General features: G+C 38.7%; 2 protein-coding genes across 2 annotated transcripts; one reads left to right on the forward strand and one right to left on the reverse strand.

The window, feature by feature from the left end:
- Window positions 1–874: 874 nt before the first annotated feature.
- Window positions 875–5,396, reverse strand: LOC148419114 (uncharacterized). Its single transcript, XM_088423305.1, has 3 exons — window positions 4,698–5,396; window positions 3,764–3,893; window positions 875–3,625 (listed from the first exon to the last, which is right to left on the reverse strand). The coding sequence occupies exons 1-3, from the start codon at window positions 4,984–4,986 to the stop codon at window positions 3,244–3,246; spliced, it is 801 nt and encodes a 266-aa protein (XP_088279431.1). The 5' UTR covers window positions 4,987–5,396; the 3' UTR covers window positions 875–3,243.
- On the forward strand, window positions 5,301–16,982 carry stx18 (syntaxin 18). The gene is made up of 11 exons (XM_088423304.1): window positions 5,301–5,494; window positions 11,899–11,966; window positions 13,545–13,660; window positions 13,741–13,818; window positions 13,930–13,996; window positions 14,068–14,159; window positions 15,167–15,258; window positions 15,342–15,400; window positions 15,513–15,582; window positions 15,676–15,756; window positions 16,464–16,982. Exons 1-11 carry the CDS (start codon window positions 5,342–5,344, stop codon window positions 16,557–16,559), a joined length of 972 nt encoding a protein of 323 aa, XP_088279430.1. The 5' UTR covers window positions 5,301–5,341; the 3' UTR covers window positions 16,560–16,982.
- Window positions 16,983–17,120: the final 138 nt, after the last annotated feature.

A 17,120-nucleotide genomic window follows, 5' to 3' on the forward strand; every position in this document is an offset into this window, starting at 1 on the left:
TGTGTTGGTCCCTTTTTCACCCATGATGGGTTATTTTTTGACTCAAATGTTTTTAGGGTGTGAGAAGAAGAACATGAAGAAAAGTGAATCTTGCTGATAAGAAGGGTAGCGACGGAGGATGTCACAGGTAAGCTCCTAGTTCAAGGCAACAACAAGTCATTACTCCTCCCCCCCCCAGGGTATAAGATATTCCTCCACTGTTTCAAGACTTCTAACTGGCCTCATTTGCCGTGAGCATTGTGTCTCACTGGTGGAGTCTCATTTTCCATCATTAAATAACCCATGATGATAAAATAATGCTAAAAACTTGCGTCTGGTAAATTACATGCCTCTTCCATTAATAGTATTCAAGTGAGAGCACAATAATTGAAAATTCCTTTAGGTGAAGACCTGACACTCACTTATGAGACAGTTTGTTCTTATTTTTTTTATTTTAGGGAGTCTGTGTCAGGATGCATCCTCAGGCAAAGTTGTGATAAGAACCTTTGATAGAATTAAGACAACGTCAGATAGCCACTTGAGGAGTTCTGTGAAGATAAAGAAGTCCTGACGGACGTCTCTGATAATAGTCCAAACAAAGAGAAAGTGGAGATTAAGGGGGTTTCTTTTGAGGCACATAAGTGGACTGCCCAGAGGACACTACACAACATGGCTCATCTGTCAGGAATGGGGGGAATGGATACTGTCACTGACACTTCATCTAGAAAATGATAGCATCTAGGAATGCCCAAGAATGGCTTGCATGGTGATTTTTTTTTTTTTTTTTAATACAGTACCAGTGGCCAGATTGGGTTATTTTTGACTCATCTGTTATTCAAGTGAAACTAAAAAAAAAAAAAAAAAAGTACATAATCCAACAAATGGGTCTGTCAAGAGCTGCTTGCTTTTCACAGCCTCGCAAAAAACTGAATGAAATGTGCAAAGTTTAAATGCTGAAATGGCAGAAAAGTAAAAGAAAATGGCAGCACTGGGTTGAACATGTGTATGCTTCAACACTAGCAAAGGAAATGAGCAAACCACATAGCAAATAGGAGACTTTTATTTAAAAAGTCTTGGCTACTGTGCTTACATTTGAGTGTGAGACTCGGTCACATACAAATAGACTGACTTACAGTATGAGAAATATTACGCACAAATTACTACATTTTTGTCTAGACGGGACATTATTTCAACTCAGTTTACTTTGGCATGAAAAGTTTTCATGTTGGGGTACTGCAAGTCAAACATTTAAGTGCTTCCAAATTCGCACTTTAGAGTAAATGTGATGAAGCAGCATGAAACCCAATTTCCCACAGAGAAAAACACACAAGTTGCCTTCCCTTTTTAAACCATAAGCATGTGAAGTATAATTTTTAAAATTACTTTGAAAGTAGACACCAGAAAAGTACCACACCTCAATATATGGTCCCAATAAGTACAGTATACAGTAAATAGTATTTTCCATGTCTTTTTTTTCCAAAAAGTTCCTGTTTTTTTGCTTCATGTTCTAATTAATTTGCTTAGTTTGAAAAGAAAAGTGCACTGTTTCCGCCACTTTTCAAAACTTTCAAGGGAGAATATGTACGGTTTAGCTACATCTAATTCATTTTGAAAACCCACTTTACCAAAGGTGCACGTAATTTATTTTCTTGGCTTACTTAGATGAGTACCGGAACATAGTATATTTGGCACGCACCCTTTCTTTCATTACAGTCGTCCTCATTATGCTTCCCACTGTGGCTCCCTTATGAGCAGCGCACAGGATGTGTGCACACAGGCAGCCTGCATCTTTGAAAAGTTTCAGAACTCTGTAACATATTATTTAATATGTACATTGTTTTAATGTATTTGCATTTATTTTCTGCCCTGATTGGATGTGTAGTGAACTGGCACATTTAATTGGTGAGCACGAGAGAGGTGTGGAAGTCCGAGATTCGGGGTGTTAAGGAAAATATATACTGTACCGGTCGTATTTGTGATACTTAGCAGGAAGATTGAATTATATATATTCATGACTTCCAAGTGAATGGGAACCGAGACAGTCGCCTTCGCAGACTCGAGAACCCCATTTATGGTTTGTGCGGTTTATACGGGACCCATTTTAATTACGTAATCCAAGGAAGTAAGGGGGAAATTCTGCCACTGTGGACTGAAAGTGAAAATGATCTATTTCACACCTTCATGAGAATGATACGCAGCCACGACAGCCAGTCCAAGCCGCTTTAGTAAACAAACAAATCTCCTCGGAGTAGGAAGACATGGGACGCACATGCTTAGCTTTAAGGCAGACGAGGAGAAAACTTTTACATAGAGCTTGCAATGCTCCTGCAGTTTGTCTCGCCACCTAGCAAGCGGGCGATTAGCCATTGCTTCTCGATTAGCTCGTTTGTAAGCCATACATTGCGCTACAATCACATGCTCTTTTCATACTTGTCAATAAAAAATGACAGAAAATGTTCAATCCTGAAACAAACATAGCAGTTTTGTCTGCAAGTTGAGGACATGAGCGGGAGAGCTTGCAGTGCATTTAAGTGTGCTTCAAGCCACGGCACATCTTGGAGCCTCTTCTCAGGGGGAAAATATTTTTTTCAGCTCAGGCTCGGTTGTTGACATGAATGAAAATGAGCTCAGATAAACAAATGTGCGAAGTGAAGCACGCAACCTTATGCATCAGTAAATTTCTGTCGCACATGCATACCTGCGTACCAGTTATGTGCATTCAAATATGCCAAAACAAATGTCCACCAATGTTTAAATAAACAAAGATTTAAATATTTTTTGGCCCAGTAATCGGTAATTATATTCCACAGGTCGTGCCACGCCTACAGGAGGCTGACATATTTTGCCATCTTTTTGATACGGATATCCAAAGGAGAATAGCTACACAAACATAGTGTAGTGGAAGCAGGCTTGTGAAGTGAGGTTTCTCTGAGGCACCGGTGAAAGTTCTTCAAATTCATTGCATTTTTTTAGTTCACCACAAGATGTTGCTAAAGCTTGCACATGGTCTCGTTAAATGACATATGCTCACATCTGCAGAGGCTCTATTCAAATCTAACAAAAGTGCCTTCACGTACCCCCAGGGGTACATGAACTTTTTGTAATTTTTGCTCATTGTAAATCGTGACTTGGCAACAAAACACGCAAACTGTACCCCGAAATCATAGAGGTAGAAATTTAACTACATCGCTAACAAAGATACTATTTAGTGTCCAAGCACAATAAAGGATAAATCAAAGCAGGAATGCAACAGGTGACAACACTTCAGTCTTGAAGGGGAGACTCTGCCATTTGCTTCTTCATGCGCTGAATTTTGAGTGTATAATATTCCTCTTGAAGCTTGAGGACAGCCTCCTGTCTTCTCAGCACAGACATTTCCAAATCCATTCTTTCTTGTGAAGCAGGGCAGTGTGCTGCATGAGTGCATGGTAAGAAGTTGGAATTTGACTGTTCTCCAGAGGCAGCAGGGTAATGAGGGCTAAACTGCAAGGAAAGTTGTTTTGGAACGTTACAAAAAGGGGACATTTTGTGTCCCTGCGTAGTCGTTGATGGATCTGCAGCATAGGCCGGGAGCACAAGATCGACCTGCTCATGTTTAGCTTTAAATTGTTCGCCGGTTGCAAACATGCTTCCATCTTTTGTGCCACTGAAATGGAAGAAAATTCAGATTTGTCCCGAAATTAGCATTTCGTTTGACAGTGGTTCAAGATATTATTACAGCAGTACCTTCACACACTTTATATCATATTGTTAAATAGATGAATTAAATGTATTTGTAGAACACCTGTTGTGTTGACTTTCCCCCAAGTCAAAAGATTGGGAATCTTCTTCATCTTGTTGCAGTACTGAAGGGTTCATCACAGAAATCACAATCTGTGTCAGGGCACTGAACTGATCCAGGGACAGATCATCATCTGTAAAATGCAAAAAGATTGTATTTTGAATGATGAGTATGGCATTTAGCATTTTAAAAGGGAACTAAAAAAAATCTAAATTATATGTTCTATTTGTCTCTATTTGTCTAAACAAAGCATTTTGATTAATATTGTGATTGTGGAATTTGAATTATGCTGAAAAATCCACCTATTTTTAATCCATGTCTGAGTGGCAATTTTGCTTCTTGCTGTCGACTGAAAATGACATCACAGTTGCTCAGTTAAGCCAATCACGGATCAGCTTGATGATGTCAGATGACCAAACTCAGGGAAAAGGAGAGCCATGTTTGTTGCTTACCTGAGCCTTGAACAACTCTGATGTCAATTTCAGCTGACAGCAAGTTGCAAAATGGTCGCCCCTTGAGATAGTTTAAAATTAGTAGATTTTGTTGGTTCTGTCATATTTCGCAAAGAGAATATTAATTAGAATGTTCTGATGTGACCAGTGGGTAGAACATATTATTGTAAAAATTATCTTTGGAATGACTTCTAGAAATACAGCCAGACAAAAAACAGTGCTCCAAATTATTCATTTTATTTTGCATGTATTAATTCAAAACTCTTTCAATGAGAGGGTTTGTTCATTTGACTGTATGGTATGTGCTTTTTAAACTGATGTTTAATAGAAACCAATTACATGAAGTGCTGTAACAGCCTGGAGTTTTTGATAACACCCATGATGATAACTTTTTTGGACATGTTATTGGAAACACACACTCACACGCAAATAGCTAAAATAAGAATGAACAGCACATTTGACAAGAGGCTGCATTTTTTCCTCACCTGCACCCGAATGCATCTTCTGTCGCTTAATCTCCTCCCTTGACTTTGCCAGGAGATTTTCCCACTTTTTACTGCAGTCAGACACCGTCCGTTGCATTTGTGGGAAGGCTGAGTTGATGGTGTGGGTTATTTCCTCCCATGCCTGCCGTTTATCATACAAGCCAGTGGTGCACTTCCCTCGGATGACTTCTTTTCTTTCGTGCACTAATTGGGCAAGAAGATAACACTCCTGGTCTGTCCAATTGGGTCGACGCTTCCTGCTTGACATTGCCTCAAGTTGGAGCGGCATGATTAATTGATTATATTTTATATTAAAATATGAATCAGAATTGAATTCAAAATGATTTACTAAAATATATCTCAGTATTGTTTATCAACGTATCAGACTATTTGAATTATAAGATACCCGACAAAAACATCCGATAAATTGGCGTTTTCATAACGAGCACTGCAGAGTGGAGATTATTATGTCCTGAACACCCTCAAATTCGTAATCATGCGGAAATTCTTGAGATAGATTTTGAGCCTTTCTGTTTCTCCGGCTGAGTAGAAACAACGTCGTCGCATACAAGTGACGTCACATCCTGGTGACGTGTCAGTTTGTTGACAGGAGACCCCTACACTAGGCTGCTAATATAACAGACATGGCTGTGGATATAACGCTACTTTTCAAAGCCAGTGTCAAAACAGTCAAAACCAGAAACAAGGCCATAGGAATAGGCTTCGATTCTCCCAAAGATGAGATTTTCAAGCGAAGCAGACCCAAGAATCCTTTCACTCCGAAGGCGAAAGAAGTGGTAAGTCTTTGCTCGAGCTAACTGCAGCCAAACATGCTCGCGCCGACACACTCAAATTAGACGGTAAACTTGGAACTAAAAGCGTGTCAGTGTTCATTTGTGAGAATAATCGCACGCGGCGTTGAACTAAACACCTTCCAAACGATGTCTTCATTACACGTGTAGCATGAAAATGAAAATGCTCGTTTGCGTGGTGCACTTATTGTGCACTCGCTACTCACGCGTGCACGAATGATGCAAAACTAATATTTCAATTTTGCAAATATGTCAAGAAGCTATTAAATTAGTTGATTTTCATTTGCAAGTAGTTGTTACGTATTATTAATACTCAGGCAATTTTCAGTTTTTTTTTTCATTCTGTAATCTTCGTGGACTCTTTATAATGCATTATAATGCAATTTTTTCTAATGTGACAAGCTTTCCAAAATGTCTTGGACATCATCAAGACAAGTGTTACATTCTCTACAATTCTCTGTAGAAAACGTATGTATTCGAATTTTGTTTTGGTTCTGAAAGGAGCTTAGTTTGTTCCTGGTTGTTGCGTGGTGATCGTTTTTTAAGATCAGATTAATTTAAAGGCTTAGATGCGACAGTTAAAGAATTATTATTGACAATCCTTAACTTTTAAAATGCAAGCACATCTTGGATGGTTGTTTAATTTATTTGTAAAGTAACGTAATGATAGTTCACAGTTTTTATTAACAACTTTCTTCCAAGATGGGAATTGTTAAAGCAGTGCTGTTTTCAGCCTTAATTTTAATTTATTTTTCTTATACCCACAATAATTCTTTCTTGAGCTACTGCTTATCCATGTTTGGTTATGTTAAGTCACATTTGGTAAAGATATCCTTGAAACAAAGGGTTGAACGTGGGCCAATATGTATATTGGAAGGGTCAACCCATCAGTGTCTGTGGCTGGTATTATTTACATATACTGGATCAAATTCTGCTTTTGCAGTGTTCAACATGGCCACATTGTCCAGATGGGGAGGTGCTTGCAGAACCCTCCTGTGAATGCTGAATATTGATTTTTTTAACCTGTGTTTGACACTTTAGTTTAATACCACGAACTCTCAGACATCAAAATTCCCCTTGAGTTTTACAATTTGGTATTCAACCGAATTTTGTATGAACAAAATGTCAAGCAGCAGCTTGTATTTATCTTATGTTCAGTGACAAAAACAAATTATTACACATTATCCTCAAGTGTTTTTTTTAATCATTTTAGATTGTTGAACATTACTTGTTTTTTTTAATTAAAATGCAGAAAATGTTGTTACCATCCTTTCCATGGTTTAAATAATTTTATTGTCATTTGCATTTTATTTTTAATTGAAGGTGCAAAATTTGGTTAAAATCATTTTTTTTTTCAAATAGGTGGTTCAAGGATTTTATTTTTTTAGCCCATAGCACCTACCACAGTGCAACACATGTGCATTTTTTTGTTTTTTATTTTATTCTGTGTGATAATCATTCATAATTTCAAAATTTAGACTTTGTCTATGTCATTGAATGTAAAACAAGACAGAACATGCAAGTTAGCCAAAAGTCAGCACAGAAATCTTGAAAAAACAAAAAAAAACTTAATGTTGTAAGTAAGTGCAGGCAATTATCAATGGTTGGCAAAGGAGGACTGGCATTTTCCATAAATAAAAGACTTCTCGATGTCATGTTGGCTGCTTATACAGCTAGGAGTCCTTTGCCTGACATGAGCTCCATGAAAACAAACCTCTTCAAAGGCGCCTTGAAGAAGCACTTTACATTTCCCTCAGGGAGTCTGGACTTTAAGTTGTGCCCGATGTCAACCATCAAACACGAGCCCGCTCACAACCAACTTTTTGTTATGTTATGTTACATTGGTATTAGAAATGGTGGTTTAATAAAAGCAGCGGTGCTGATTCAAAGAAACCCAACTCTATCCTGTGGCGCTCGCTTTCCCCCCTACTGCTCTTACACTCGCATCGCACATATCATCTGCAACCATCTCGGCGGAGAAATTTAAATTGCCAGTTAGGAATGTCCTGACTGCTTACGGTTCTGTTGCGGTTTTGGGCTACGTCTGACATGGCCAAGCATTTTTCTTTGTGTGCGAGTCCTCTCTTCACATGCACCATTCCATAAACATACTGCAATAACATTTGCTTTCTGCTCTCGAACAATTTCTTGGGGAAAGCCGATCCTCCCAAGAGCCAGTGATTAAAGGTGGAAGATCAAAACAGAGAAAATATTAAATTAGGTCCCCGGCAACAATGTTGTCGGCCGGCACCTAATGTGCAACAGATGTGTGTGCCCTCCTAGACATGCAGAACGCTCTTTAGAGCATCACAAAAATAGAAAGAACATATTGAATCTGACAAATGCACAGTGCTTTTCTCCCCTAAAATCCAGCTCATTTCAAAAGAAGTTGGAACTAAACGGCATTCCGTATTAGACCAGCTAGACTGTATTGGAGCGTGCATTAAGCTTTGGTCAGGGGAATCTTTCCCCTCAAAGGGGTCGCTTTAGGGCACTGTGATCTTCATTTCACTGCTCACCTCGTCTCTCTCCACAGCATGCTTCCCTTCTCAAGTTTAAATGCTGGAGGTCACTCTGAAATTGTTAAATTGTGTGTAGAGGGGAGTGCCTGCTTCCCCGCTGTGCCTTCAGTATCAGCATTCCAAAACTGGCTCCGACAGCGCTCTATGACATCTTTTACTTGGCCTTTTATTTAGCACTGTCATAATGCTTGGAGACTTTCCTGATGATTTCAGGAATATACTATATTTAATCTATTATTAAAAATAATGATTTTTGATTCAATCTCTTTTTTTATAGCAATATTATTCAGCAAAGAGGAAGTCAAGTCAATCGTGTCCTTTACATTAATATCTAGGGCTAAAACTAATAGATTATTTTTAGGGATCTTCAAAACCTCTTTAAAAAAAAAAAAGTATATATTCTTCAGTTTTCAATGATACAGATAGCAAAACCTCTAGTACTTCCGATGCAAAGATGTTCTTCCAAAACAATGACAGATATGTATTAATAGCAGTTTTTGTTAAAACTGCAAGAAATTAATGTCAATTTTCTATTCTTCTCGATTCTTGTCATTCTTCTCATTTCTTTCCTTCTTATTTTGCCTCCTTCTGGTGGCTGATACTTGGTATTGGCTGCAGTCGTGAGTACGATACCTTGAAATAGGTCTGGTATTGGTACCAATATCTAGTGTTGGCTCTCGCCCATCCCCAACTGTTTAAATAACCTGTTGACTATTTCTATTAATTAATCAGTGAATTGAATTGGGCAAAAACTGGTTTAGTTTCCATTCGTTTATTTAAAACAAGTTCATTATTTAGCTAAAGCTTTTACAAAATATATATATATATATATCAGTCAAAAGGAATTTGCATTTTCTAGCCACTTCCAAAAATCCTGTTTTTGAATGGATGGAAATAGACAAATAAGTGATTAAAATCATCTTTAGTTGCAGCCCTTCACATTGTAATGCTCAGTTAAGATGTATATGTTCAATTCTTACAAGACTATTTTGCTGCCTGCCAAATTACAGACAGGTTAATCAGCATCACTTCAAGCTATGTCAGCAAGACGGAAAACTTGACCTATTTTGACCCTTTTGTCACACTGAAGATCACAAGTTTTAATGCTGTGTCACCGACAGACACTGGCATTCACAGAGGGGAATGCAGTGTGCCCAGGAAAAGGGAAAAGAGCTCAATCCGCCGGTTGTTGGAAAAAAAAAGAAGAAAGACCTAACTCCCATGGGAAATTTACATGAACTTCAAAATAAAATCAACATGTCATCACTGCTAAGCACTTCTCCTGAATCAGACCTGCATAATTAAATCCAACATAGCATGGCGTCAGTATAAATAGCCTTCAGGATTTCAACTGAACCAAGTTAGTCATCATCTAATTTTTTCAGTTACCTGGATTTAACAAAACAAAAGAGACATTCAAGTCGTTTGTAGAGAAAAAAAAATCTGCTAACTAAGCCCTTTCTCTTGTCTTGCTCATAATAATCCCTCCTGATGGTTTGTTTGGGCTCAGTCAGTGCTGCAGGCCCAACGAGAAAGTGAGGAGGTAAAGTGGGGGTCTTTGATGATGTCGAGATTAGATTTAGCCCGGCAGACTGTCTCCTTCTCCTTAAGTTGCGAGCTGTCTCGCATACATGTGAACACACACACACACACACATCAGTACAGAATCGCAAACACACGCAGCGTTGCGTGTTCATCCGTACACATGTGGCCCTCTGCGCAAGGCCACCTCCTTCCTTATTGTTGAGGAATTACTTGCTCTTTATGGTCTTAAATTACAAGAGCAATTGATCCCTCTGACCCCCTGCAAGCCCTTGAGCTTGTGCTGGGAATTTGAGCTCCAATGTATACACACTGGAGACAGCTCAACCCCCAGAGCAGCACTCTTGACACACCCCGCTGTGCCCATTCTACACGCTAGCTCATATACACACATACTATTCCTGCAAGGCGTTTTCGTTTTAATTTCTAGTTTGGGGATTTAGCACTACCTGCTGGCCAAAACATGCAATCTCCGAAATATTCTGTAATCGAGTACATTATGTTTGACATTCGTCCAAAATAATCTTTTCTACGTTCAGAATGGAAACAAAACTTAAGTGTTAATGATGTGATTTGCATTTTGAACTCTTGTGTATGTGTATGTCATTTTTATTGCTACCCTGCTAGATAAATAGTTAGAAAACTGGCTAGATATATATATACAGTAGCTATATAGACTGTACATGGATGGGCGGACTGACTTTATTCATCTTGTGACGTAAATTAGTTACATACCTATGTACGTACATACATACATATATACATACATACAAACGGACTTGATTCATTCTGTGAGTTAAATTAAATAGTCACATTTGAAAATCAAATGAGCATATGTTTGGCCTCAAGGAAAAAATTACATCAATCTGAGACACCAAAAAGTAAAAAATATATTAAAGGTGTTTTTTGTTGGATGTAATAAATCGTAAAAATTTAAATATAGCCCAATTGCCAACTCAGTGATCAACATCTAGTGCAGTATTGTAATAACAGTGATTATATTACATTCTGACATGTCACTAAAATGTGAAAAGAAGTTCATCACTGGCAAATATGAAAATAAAACACTCCGCCTTAACTTTGTCATCAAGTGAAAATGAGCTTGCTTACTTGGACTAAAGAATTTACATACTGCCGGAGTCTTTTGGATGTGAATGCTAATCTAGTTACTTGATGTATTTTCTTGTATATTCCCACTCTTTCATTTTGTTTTCACACAGACTTTTGACTTTTGTTCTGTTTTTGTCCACAGAGCATTTTTGCTGCGTAAATACCAGTTTTAGCGTCTAGTTTTCGGCCCCCCGTCAACAGCACACAACATGCAGTGTTCACTAAGTCTTTGAAGCAAAAGACCGTTTCAGCTCACCCTTTAATTCGTCTCCCAAGCTTACCTGCTCTGAACGCCAATTAACTCCTGACCCCAAATAATTGTATTATTACAAGGGTCGGCTTGCCTGGGTTAGCTGGCGGTCGGCAGCCGCGCCATACGTCACACCAGCAAGAAAAAGACATCTATGTCTCCAACAAATTGCTTAGCCCCATAAATTCTGACACCTTTTTTTCCTCGCCACATTTCCAGAGTCAGCTCAAATAAAACCTCACTTCACGTCTCTGTGATGCCAGAATGGATGTTTAGAGATATTATTAGACAGCTGGTGCCAGATTACCGCTTACAGCCAGGGCAATTAGATAATTGGTGTTGTTAGAGTGGAAAGGTTGAAGGCCGAAGACATTATGCTATCATAATAATCTCCCGCGTTCACCAAGTCCCGTCACAGTCAAAGCCATTGTGTCATTTTTCAATCCTTAGCTTGTCCGCTTTCTGTCTTCTGCGCAGTCCAACAGAGCCCGCTGTGTGAGGGTCTGGCTGCCGGCACAACTCTGTAGACGGGGAAGCAATTGGCTCTTTTTTAATATTTGACTGAATTACAGGGGCAAATATTGAATTGAAGCATGTTTCCTTTGGTTTCCCCGGACGCATATACACTCAGCGATAAATAGAAACACGTCCTGAATTTAAAGCTTATTTGCAACCACTCTGCCAACCGGTACCTCGCCTTTTTATTTAGAAGAGCAGCTCGACGGCAAAATGGCGAGTTTGAATTTAGTACGTCTTGCGTGCTGATGAATTGTCAAAGGTAAATATTGTGAATTCACGGCCACAGACGGTCGTTGGTCACCTGTCATCTTCAATAAGTGCAAGATTATACTTGTCGGTCTCGCTCTGCCCAGAGGTAGCAGCGCGAAAATTGCTTCTCGGTAATGTGATGCTTTGACATGTTTCTAATGATGCTGAGTAATAGCTTTCTCACTGTATTTTCCTAGATCATTAACATCACCAAGCTCAAAGACTTCTTGCTACAACACAGGAAGGATTATGTGAGTGCGGGAAGGTAAGCCTCAGCTACCAACTGCTGCTGACTTTCAATCTTTTTTCAATCATGTACTCCCTGTAAAATATATTTTCAGTCAAGTACCTCCGTATATATAGATTTTTTTCCACATTCCCACTTATTCATGAAAAAGTAACTTTGATACATTTTTGATCATCAACATTTTTTGTATTTAAATTGAAACTGGCTAGCAGCACAGTACATCCTTTCTAGAAACATTAGATTTGATTCCAATTTCTCCCCATAAGTTGTTCTGAGACAAATTTTCTGGCTGAAGCAGGACTTGAGTCAGCTTAGTTTGTCAAAATGTGAACGTGTGAATGGCAACTGTGTCATTCGCTCATCATCAAAGTTTGTAGTCATTAAAATCAATCTCGCCAGCCTATGTGGTGCGCTTGGGCGCTTATAGCTTGAAGCTAATTTATGCTAGATGTGGTTATAACTGAGCCCAAGCCAGTGTATGTCAATGTCAGTGTAAATAAGTTTTTTATTTGCATCCTGAATTGGCAATTGAACATATTTTCAGGACAACGTTGTGTTTCCTGTATTAGGAGTCAGGTGCAACAGTTGTCGTTTCAAAGAGGATATCCGGGGCTGGGAAAAAATGCCTCAAGCGCTACTTTTGAACCAAAGTATATTCCTAGAGGGTTCGTTTCCAACTTACTTAAAACCGAGTGCTATTCCATCCGTGTCTGATTTAATAAACTTTACAACCCAATTTATTGTGGGATCTCTAGGTAAATTTACTCAGCAACTCCAGAAGCTATATTGTGTAGCATCTCCTGTTTTATTTTTACTCGTGTTTGAAAACCGTGCTACGAATTACAAGGCGCATGTTTTAAAACTTAAAAAAATAAAGATAAAGAACATTATGCAAAGGGGTCACTTAATTTTCGCAGGAAACTTGCCTCCTCATCCAATTAATTTGCTTTTAATTTGAAAATAAAATAATTTTAACGTCACGACATTAAAAAACATGAATTAAATTTGTATGTGTACTCATACCCCCATTTAAGAATCGCTGAAGTTGAGGACAATTTGTCAAATATGAATAGCGATGCAAGTGTCAAATACGTATCTGCTTCTGGTGAGCCTGAACAAGTGGTGTGGTCTTTAAAAGCAGGCTCCAGTCTTGTTGTCGGCAATAATTGAAGCGTAACCAAACACAGAAGGATTAACGTTCCAGATAAACTGTCGGACTTCCTCAATCACAACATTAACTCAACATCAAGATGTCTGCAGTTAGGTGGAGCCCGATTTTCAAAAGTGGTGGGAAAACCCATCAACAAGCCATTTCTATGTTTGCAGGTTCCATCGACTTTAAATGTTCTTGTAATCTGATTTTTCTGCTTTCTTCCACCATTTTTACTTTGTTTTGGCGAGAATGTTTCCAACTTGTTCCCTTGGCCTTTCTTTGCTAAAATTTAAAAAAGTCAAGATGTTTTAAGAATGGAAAGGAATCTCTATTTTATTCTAAAAGATAAAGATTGATCATTTCCTTGTTTTGCATCAGAACGCACCCTCACCCCCCCCCTGCAGTTTTTACCGTATTGAGGACTGTTGTCGTGTATCTTACAGTCTCATCTCATCAGATCTTTCCCGTATGACGGAAAGCGAACGTGACCAGATTGACCAGGATGCCCAAATCTTCATGAGGACATGTTCTGAGGCCATCAAGCAGCTTCGCACTGAAGGTTTGTAGCGACGACTCGAGAAGTTCGATCACCTTCATGACATTTTTACATGAGAGTAATTGCTTCTGTATGCTCGGCAGCTGAGAAGCAGGTGACATCCGCGCAAATTAAAGAGCACAGGGGCGCGGTCTTAGACCTCATTGAAATGTATTTGAAAGGTAAGTCGACGCAAATAAGAAGCTGATGTTCGCCGCCCGGTAACTTAGAACCGTACGGCCATTCAAACGTTTGCGTTGGCCTGATTGTGCATGTTTGGAATGCTTTAAAAGGAGTGTGTAAGCTGTACTCTGAGCAGAGAGCCATAAGAGTCAAGAGAATGGTGGACAAGAAGAGACTGTGAGTATTTGTTTCCAGTATCGTTACTTATCCTCGTTTCCCGATCATGAACGAGAGACTCTTGATTTCAGGTCAAGACTGGGATCTGAGCAACACAGTCGCGTGGAGAAAATAGTGGACGAGGAGCCCAAGGAGGAAAGCGCGGTAAAGGAGGAAAGTTCTGGTATGTCAGTGAATTCTGTTTACTTGATGCATGCACACCGTCTACTCTTTGTTAGTTTTTGTATGGAAAAGATGAGGGCTATTGAACAGGGAAAAAATGTCATCCCAATTCTCACTTTTAATTTCAGAATCCTTCATAAAAAGTCAGAGTTCTGATTATTCTTTAAAATAATTTCATCCTCCATGAGAAATCTGAGAAGTCAGAATTCACACTTTATTCTCAGTTTTTCATAGGGAATAAAGTTAGAAAAAGTAAGAATACAAAGAACCATGTAAGAATTCTGAATTTATTCTCAGAATTCTCAATTTAAAGTACTGTAACTTTATTATCACAGTTTTCACTTCAAATTCTCCAAAGGGACTTTATTTTCATTTTAAATTCAGAAATCTTTTCTTTATTCTCCAAATTCTCACTTGAAAGTAAACATTGTCTCTTTATTCCCTGAATTCTCACTTTAAATTCTAAGAATTATCATTTTGGTCAGAATTTTTACTTTATTCTTAGAATGCTTTCAAAGTATCTTTTCTGTCTGAGAATAAAGTCAGAGTTCTGACAGTTTTCATATTTCTCACTTTAAATATATGTCACAGTTCTCACTTTAAAGTCAGAATTCTCATTTTATTTTAAGAAATCTTGACTATTGTCAGTTTATTCACAATTGTGACTTTATTCTCAGTTTATTCTCACTTTAAAGATAAACGTAAGGATACTGAGACAAAAGTGTGAATCCTGCCAACCTTTTTTTTTTTTTTTTTTCCACTGTCCCAAATCAATTTCAGTATTTTTGGCTTTGAATTTCTGCTCAGTGATTCATGCTCTCCGTATTTTTTGCAATTGCTTTTTCACCATGAGGAGGTTCAAAAATGTAAATCTGAAAACTAAGTCAGTACGTTTGGCATTTTATTTTTAATTTTTTGACGTGACGTGACGTGATGGTTGGACAGACAGTCCAGGGATCAAGACTACTTAATCCCTGTTTCTTTTTTTTTTTTTTTTTCATGATTAAGACAAGAGTGCAACTGAGGTGTTGGACCAAAGCGTCAACCCGTGGGACGACGGCAAAGTGGAAGACGAGCTCTCGCCGGAGGAGATCCAAATGGTTTGTGGCTCTTGAGACTTTGCGTCTCACCGAAATAGCATGTAGGACTGTGTCCTGATTGATTGCGCTTTGCATGCGTGCAGTTTGAGCAGGAAAATCAGAGGCTGGTCAGCCAAATGAGCAACTTGGTGGATGAAGTGAGGTGAGTCACCGAAACGTAACTCCCGCTCCTTCAAACCCAATCCAGTTATGAATGCTCAAAAGGTTTTCTCTTTTCCCTATTCAACTCTTGCTTCTTGTTTCCCTTCCATCAGGCAAATCGAGGGGAAGGTTGTAGAAATCTCAAGACTGCAGGAAATCTTTTCTGAGAAAGTCCTCCAACAGGTAAGCCACAGCTGCCATTGGTTGTAATGTGAGTTACTTGTTTATTTTGATTGTATTTATTGGTAACGCGTTGCTGCTCATTTGTCTTGGCAGGAGACTGAAATCGATAACATTCATCAGTTGGTGGTTGGCGCGACAGAGAATGTCAAAGAAGGCAACGAGGATATACGGGAGGTGAGTTTCAGCGCATTAACACACGTATAGCTGCAACAAGTGAATTATTTAATAATCGATACATAGGTCTCATTATATTTTTGATAACCATATTTTTGGGACAAAAAGGCACAGTTAAAATGCTTTAACTTCATCACAAATTGACAGTGTGCCTTACAATCAAGTGGGCCTTATTATGGATGTCAAATTGATGTCCAATGAAGTTTGACTCATTTACTGTATTGATTTGTTTGTTTCTTTGTGGTAATAACCCACCCTGTATATGGAAATTTCCTAAAAAATATATATTCCTGTTCATTGAGACTGTGTCTTATTATCGGTGAGGTTTATAGTCTGAAAAATACAGTAATGTAATCAGAAATGTTAACATTTCTATTCGTTTATTCAAAAATAACACGTCATATTTTGAAAAAGCAGTTCAAAGTAAACGAAAGTTAAGATACTGGTTTGGTCAGAAAATCTCAGAAATTAGGGGGGAAACCTTCTGAAGGTAAAGCAAATGTTTACAAATGATTAATTCTCGCTTTAACTCTCGCTTTAATTCCTATTATGTGGAGCACTACAGAAGCCAGATTGTTACCGTTGTAAAGCATCTCCCGAAATAATTAATTTGTCGTCAAAAATTATGATGGATTAATTGTTTGCAGCTGGAAACACATTATATATTCCTTTTCCGGTGTTAAAGTCCCTTTTGTTTGTGTCACAAGGCCATCAAAAACAACGCCGGCTTCCGCGTATGGATCCTCTTCTTCCTGGTAATGTGCTCTTTCTCCTTGCTCTTCCTGGACTGGTATGACAGCTAACAAGCTCGCCATCGCCGACCACGGCGTTTTGGGAGGCTGACCAAGAGGGGATGAGGACACCAGACTGAGAGTTTAGATTTGGCTTTTACAGAAAACTGACTGTAAACAGATTCTTGTGGACCTCTTCACCAGCGAAGGGCAGCTTTGTGGCTGGAGTCCCATTTGGAATCAGCACCATGTCCACTTTTTGCCTAGCAAACGTCTTGATGCAAAGCGAGCATGTGATTGGCCCAAGAACAGACGCGTGTTCTTTTGCACCTCCTTTTTCACAACCTTAATGAACTTGACCTCAGACCAGAATTGCACTAGCTTTGCAGTCTTGTTTTTTTATTTTGTCCGAAATAATATACTCCAACTTCACTGTCAAGACTGTTTTGCCTTCAGCAGCAAGTCCCTATGACTAATAAAGCAGCTCATCGCTCACAGAGACTACCATCTTAACATCGGGCTGAAATGACAGGTTTTCAGGACGAGATTGAAAGGAGACGAAAGATTAGGCCTTTTCTGATCGATGCTCGCTGAAAGAGACGACTTCATCGGCTTTATTAATCATGTGTACTG

Source organism: Hippichthys cyanospilos, chromosome 9 (genome assembly GCF_059441005.1).
Source record: "Hippichthys cyanospilos isolate Australia breed blue-spotted pipefish chromosome 9, RoL_Hcya_1.0, whole genome shotgun sequence".
Classification (NCBI taxonomy): domain Eukaryota; kingdom Metazoa; phylum Chordata; class Actinopteri; order Syngnathiformes; family Syngnathidae; genus Hippichthys; species Hippichthys cyanospilos.

Excerpts from the sequence above, each read along its gene's own strand:
- LOC148419114 (XM_088423305.1), bottom strand. The coding sequence starts at position 4,986 with ATGCCGCTCCAACTTGAGGCAATGTCAAGCAGGAAGCGTCGACCCAAT. Across the intron at positions 3,894-4,697 it reads GAAGATGCATTCGGGTGCAG|ATGATGATCTGTCCCTGGAT; the intron begins GTGAGGAAAAAA and ends TGCATTTTACAG. Across the intron at positions 3,626-3,763 it reads GGGGAAAGTCAACACAACAG|TGGCACAAAAGATGGAAGCA; the intron begins GTGTTCTACAAA and ends CTTCCATTTCAG.
- stx18 (XM_088423304.1), top strand. The coding sequence starts at position 5,342 with ATGGCTGTGGATATAACGCTACTTTTCAAAGCCAGTGTCAAAACAGTC. Across the intron at positions 11,967-13,544 it reads GATTATGTGAGTGCGGGAAG|TCTCATCTCATCAGATCTTT; the intron begins GTAAGCCTCAGC and ends TGTATCTTACAG. Across the intron at positions 14,160-15,166 it reads GGTAAAGGAGGAAAGTTCTG|ACAAGAGTGCAACTGAGGTG; the intron begins GTATGTCAGTGA and ends TTCATGATTAAG.